This window comes from Pipra filicauda, unplaced genomic scaffold, assembly GCF_003945595.2.
Source record: "Pipra filicauda isolate LSUMZ 115617 unplaced genomic scaffold, ASM394559v2 scaffold395_size657635_pilon, whole genome shotgun sequence".
Taxonomy (NCBI): domain Eukaryota; kingdom Metazoa; phylum Chordata; class Aves; order Passeriformes; family Pipridae; genus Pipra; species Pipra filicauda.
This window is the reverse complement of record NW_024104526.1, coordinates 63,801-69,986: the sequence shown is the minus strand read 5'-3', so window position 1 is coordinate 69,986 and position 6,186 is coordinate 63,801. Positions and strand designations below refer to the sequence as shown.

The 6,186-nt window shown below is 40.6% G+C and overlaps 1 protein-coding gene across 1 annotated transcript in view; it reads right to left on the bottom strand.

Moving 5' to 3' along the window:
- Positions 1-220: 220 nt before the first annotated feature.
- CUNH10orf90 (chromosome unknown C10orf90 homolog) overlaps positions 221-6,186 on the bottom strand; it is a 35,137-nt gene continuing 29,171 nt past the window's right edge. Inside the window, exons 7-9 of the mRNA XM_039385103.1 lie at positions 2,965-3,028; positions 1,803-1,902; positions 221-1,193 (exon numbers count right to left, since the gene is read on the bottom strand). Of these exons, the coding sequence (XP_039241037.1) occupies positions 1,155-1,193; positions 1,803-1,902; positions 2,965-3,028 (203 nt within the window). The 3' untranslated portion in view covers positions 221-1,154. The remainder of the gene's footprint in view (positions 1,194-1,802; positions 1,903-2,964; positions 3,029-6,186) is intronic.

Sequence of the window (6,186 nt, the reverse complement as noted above, 5' to 3'; positions counted from 1 at the left end):
GGCCAAAGCCCAGCTCACAAACATCCCTCTTCCAAAAAAACTGACCTTCCATCTCAGCCTAGATTAGAAAAATAAAGCAGAGATATCAAAGGTCAAATTCCAGCCTCCTTCAAGCACACTCAATCAGGGGTTGGGGCAACAAAGATTAGCACTTGAAATGATTTCTACTATATTTTATACCACAGGGTTTGTGGGTACAAAAACATGACTTCTCTAGCAGTTTCAATAATTGTGTTATATTTAACAGCACCAAATAAAAACAGAGTGGTTGGATCAATATTACACTCATACTTTATTCCATAAATAAACTCCATTGGTTTGTAAGCTGCTTGTTTTTACTTCCAGAATGTACAAATAAAGATTTAAATATTTTTGGAGGAAACATTACAGATGGTTTGAGTTTTGTGCAGTTTTGATGCAAACATACTTCTTGGCACCACTTCTTAATATGCCATTTCTATAAATACTGAATGCTCACAGAAGTGGAGTAAAATATATATTACAATGCAAAACATGAAAAAAATGTGTTATAAACAAATCTTTAAATATTGCTTTTTAATTGGTAATGTTGGTAGGTCAGTTCAATATATGAACAGAAGTAGAGTCCCTCAGAAAGCTGAAATATTGTTCCCTTTTGGTATGTTAAGTATTAATGTGAAACTGCCGCTGCTATGATTATGTGGTAACGTTATTTCAACTACTTTCTAAACATAACAAATAACAATATTCATTTTTCTTTACTTCAAGGATTTCACTCACAGGACGTCAATTAATAGAATACTTCAGAGAAATCAGTTTTCCACGTCTTACAAACTCTCTTCTATTGCTACAGAGAAGAATACTTTTCAAAAGATTAACATAAATAATACCGCCGTAATTCAATATTTGCATTAAAAATTCTTAAAATTATTTCCTCTGGGTAAGCTGACCAAAAGGTGATGCTCTGAAACAGTTGTGCTCCTTTTCAGACTGTCTTTGATTACTTGAAAGTTGCCTTAAAATTTCAATTGAAATACAAATGATCTTTCTTTATTTAAAGAGCCAAAGATAAGAAAAATACCTCCAGGTAATTGAGATAACAGTTAATTTATGGCTTATCTAGCAGTCAAAGGCATTCAAGATCCAATTAGGATGATGGGCAAGAGACTCCTTTGTCACTCTGTGTTTCTGTGAAGGAGCTGGTCCAGTAATTGCTAAAAAAAAGATGAAAAACAGTTTTAAGATACTGTTAAAATACATGAGGTGGTAGAAAACTTCAGTGATAAGGGAGGTGAGATGGTATTGGCATTCTCAGACTTCAAATATACTCATTACGTTGTTCAAAAAATAACCAAATACTGCAGGCTTTTCCATCTTGGTCAGGAAGGGTGTTGTTAGATGGAGGAACAGAGCATTTAATCAAGGAGAAACTAGTACTTACCTGCAACATGGAGCATTTTGGGAATGCCTCCAGTCTGCACCTGCAGCTTTCTATCGTAATTAATTACTGATTTTTAAAAAATAAAAATCTGAGGTGCTTAGTCCAACATGGGGCTCAGAGAAACTTGGTCTAGTGGAAGGTGTCTCTGCCCATGGCCAACGAGATGGTCTTTAAGGTTCCTTCCAACCCAAACCATTCTATCCTTCTGTGAAGGTTCAGCTGTTAATTCAAGTTTAAAGAAGTGCCTGAACCCGAGGACAAGATTTAAAAGCCATCCCCAGCTCTCAGGGTTTGCACATGGTGAGCACAGTCTCCCCAGTGCCTCTACAGACCCATTTGCAGGGTTACAAAACTCTACTTGGCTTTCACAGTAAATCCTTACCTTTTTAAACATCTCCACTCGCAGCCTGTTACTCTGCATGATGATCCTTTTCTGCTTTTCTTCTTGTTTCTTTTTAACTTCAGGTAAATTGTCATAAATCCTGCAATGAATTCAGAAAATGAAGTTCACATGTCATCTATTGGACTTCTATAGGAAATGTTTGCTTTCAATGCAATATTTGTCATTAATGGCATCTCTAAGTACCTGAAGTAGATCTATGGCAGGGGGATTATAAATTATTAACAATAATGGTTTTATATTAAATCGGATTTGTTGAAAATCTTGTTGGAAATTCTAATATTGGAATGAAAAACAGTAAAGAAAGAGATGTGATCAGGTTATCTCAATGCATCAGTGTAAGTCTGCAGTAGCTTCTAACGAGCTCAGTGGAGTTGGTTTCAATTTATAGCAACATAATTCAAACCAGAATTTGTCCTGTACACTATTTCTTTTTAATTTATGTCACAAAATTAATACCAAGCAATCATTTTCAAGTATTTTTCTAAAATACAAGAAAACCATCATTATAAGACTGTAGACTGTTAACATTTTTTCACTGCCATTAGGAATTCTTTTTACCAGGAGAACACAATCTTTCCATTTTCAAAATAACAAGAGTTGCCTTTAAAAAAGGTGACTTCTGGTCTGATCTTTTTCCATTAAAATCAACGATAAAATTCACAGGAGTTTGGAAAGAAAGCTGGACCTTCCTTCCCAGCAGTCCTGTTTTTGCATGCACAAAAAGCCTGTTCAATTCTGATTTTTCCTCGTGATATTTTGCAATACCGAGTTCTCGAAGGAGCCCATTTGGGCTGGAGATTGTATGTTGGAGGAGAGGAATGGGACACATATTGAGCACTCTTAAAATCAGGATAAATTCCACGTGGTGGCCCTTCACAGCTTCCCTTGCTGCTCATGAGGGCACAAAGTGCAATGCAGTCAAAGATCAGACATCACAAAAAAAAAAAAACAACAAAACACCAAAGTGACTGCACTGCTTCCATTTTTGAATTTTCTACAGGAGTTACCTGTTGGGGACTTAGTTTTCATGCCACGCTGGCTGAAACTGGTAGAAAAGTGGTGCTAAAAGGGCAGGGCTGCACCAAATCTATCAAAGTGATACAGTGGAAGAAAACCACAAGTAAACTGGAGAGATTTTTACCTTTTAGATCTCATATGCATCTCCTTCTCAGGAATGTACCTTTCTCTTGGTTTGAAGAGGTTATCTAGCAGAGGGAAAATAAAGTTAATACTGGAGAAATCTGCATTTATTTAAATCTTAAAGGTCCTGTTCCATGTAGCCGTGATGTGCTACTGCTGGTTGAAGTTTTGAAAGCTTAAGGCCAGATCCAAATCTCCTCAGGTCAATGGAAAGATATTTAACAGCTTCATCTGGAGCTGTGTTTGATCCTGAAGCTGCCCTACAGAATGAGGAGGTTGGATAAGACCCACAGCAACCACCTTCATTGTAGAGTTCATTCATTTTAGTGCCATATGGGTTTTGTCATTGTCACATGTAGCTGTGTATGCCCTTTATTCAGATTAAGAACCAGTGATGGTTTCTGCTCTCTCAAGTGATCCACCTTCCCCACATCCTTGTGCCACATTGCCATGTCCTCAGCTGATGTGTGTTGGGAACCTGGCCTGGTACCATCATTTCTGATTCAATTTACACCTGTCTGGAAGGGCTTTGAATAATTATGCCCAGTGTTAGAAGGAGGAAAATCACATTACTCTTCTCTGATCAAATATGGAGAGATCTGTGATAATTCCAATCAGCATTTCCCTGGATAGAGGAAAATAATTACTGATCTTAGCAGTCAGTGATTCTCAAGAATAGGTGATTTTAACACCTCCTCTGCGAAAACTGGTTTCTGAATGGGAAAGGATGGTGCTCATACAAGGTGGGAGTAAGCTGTATCTCTATGTAAACTTCATAGGATCATGGAATCATAGAATGGTATGGTTTGGTTTGGAAGGGACCTGTTGTTCCACCACCCTGCCATGGGAAGGGACAGCTTCCACTAGCCCAGGTTGCTCCAAGCCCCGTCCAACCTGGCCTTGGACACTTCCAGGGATCCAGGGGCAGCCACAGCTTCTCTGGGCAACCTGTGCCAGGGCCTCACCACGCTCACAGCAAAGAATTTCTTCCCAGTATCCCATCTAACCCTGCCCTCTGGCAGCGGGAAGCCACTGCCCCTTCTCCTGTCCCTCCAGGCCCTTGTCCAAAGTCCCTCTCCAGCTCTCCTGGAGCCTCTTTAGGCTCTGGAAGGGTCTCTAAATTCTCCCTGGAGCCTTTTCCTCTCCAGGTTGAACAATCCCAAGTCTCTCAGCCTTTTCTCAAAGGAGGAATGTTCTATCCCTCTAATCAAAAAGGGAGCTTTGCAACAGTTTCTGTTCTGAACTGGTGCAGTTTTCCAAGCACAATTTGAGAAAGGAGAGAGGCTGTGAAGCCTCTTCTGCCTCAGGACTAACTTTTCTCCACTCAGCAGTTGCCTACACTTAATCATTCTTATTAAATCCTCAGTACACACAAGCAACATGCCCAATTTGCTAGGAAAACATAATTTGTCTTTTATTTATTAGTGTTTTAATGTTCATTTATACATTGATTAACTCGAATAAACACTTGGATGCTATTGCTGTCCAAATAACCCTGAAACCAAAGGGAGCAGATTTTGCCTGTGACCCAGAAGATCCTGATGCAGGATTGGGGGCCAGGGTCACTGATTTTCTGGGAGCACTGTGGATCCCAGCATATTCCAGAGGAGGCTCAGCCTCCCTTGCTGCTCAAGGTTCACACTAATCCTGACAGCTCAGGGCTGCAGGAGGCATCCCTTCCCACAAGGCATGTCCTCCAATCCAGAGAATGGCACAGGGTAAGTTTGAAATCACATAAAACCATCACTGTGGGTTCTCTGCAGTGCAAAACAAAACCAGGAGGCATTTCATGCTGCACAGCAAATTCAGGCATTATGGTAATATGGTCCTCAGTAGGAGATCCCTGATGTCATAGCCAGTTCCTTGCATATTCCCCTGTCCTTGGGCACAGAAGAGCAGATGAGGGAACTAGAAATGACACCCCAGCACAAACCTGCACTGCCTGCATGAAGTCCTCCCACAGTAAGTCAAGGCAGACCTCCCCAGGGGTGTGATACAGAGAGTGTGACTGACCAGCAGGGCCTGGGTTTATATCCTCTCCTGTGCACCAAGTGAAAGCTGCTCAAATCAATGAATTTTTACTCCAGGAATTCTCAGAGGTAGGTTTTCTGCAATAAAACTAATTGTTTTAGGGATCTCCCCTCCTCTTTTTCCTAAATAAAAGCTGTTAATTGCAGAATCACAGAATGGTTTGGGTTGGAAGGGACCTTAAAGCCCATCTCATTCCAATCCCCTGCCATGGGCAGAGACATCTTCCATTATCCCAGGTTGCTCCAAGCCCTATCTAACCTGGCCTTGGACACTTCCAAGGGTGGGGCATGAAGACACATTAACACTTCCAGACCCCTGTGCACAGGCACCAGAACAAGCAAAACCCACGTGGGGATCTGCAGCCCCACGACCTTTTCTGTGTACAGCACCAAAAGCTAATCTGTATTTTTCCTACAAGCCCCTAAGACAGCCTGGGTTCTGTGTTGGAGTGCTGGAAAGCACCACAGAGGCCAGGAGCTGGGCAGGTGCTCTTCCTCCAGAATAATTCTCTCCTGATGGCACAGAAACAATCTTGAAGGGCATCAGACCCACCACTGCCCACAGCTGTGCCTGCAACAAGGTGTGTGGCTGTGCAGGGCTTTGAAGGGATGGATTAAAAAGGGAGTCTGGGGAAAATCCTCCAAGAAAATAATCAATCCACCTTGGTTATAAAAATATCCTTTGTGAAGCAGTGTGGAGTCAAAAGGCTACTGTCATGGCTAAACATTCATGGTGTCTCTTGGCTCCTCTCAGGTTGTTATGTGTGAGTAAAAAACACACATGCAAACATCAGGCAGAAATAAGGCTAATCCTTGAAAGATTTTAGGATTAGAATTCAAAATTTAAGTGAAAACTAAATTAAAAATTGGTATAAATGAGAAAAATAAAGATTATATGTGCCTTTAAATATTGCTAATACTCAATACTAAAAAGAAAGTGTATTTTGAAGTGGAAGAGCAGCACACCTTCAGAGCTATAATAACCTGCCAAGCACATCATACAGACCTGAATTAAGGTTCTTTCCCACCAAGCAAAGATAAAATGGGGCATAAGGTGGACAATTCCCCAAGCTGATAGTCTTCTGAATTGCATTTTAGAAGTTCCTTATCAAGTTTCATAGCCTTGTATCACTTTTGGAGACAACTATTGTGAATGATAGAAAACAAGGCATTTCAAAGCAGATATCCAGCAT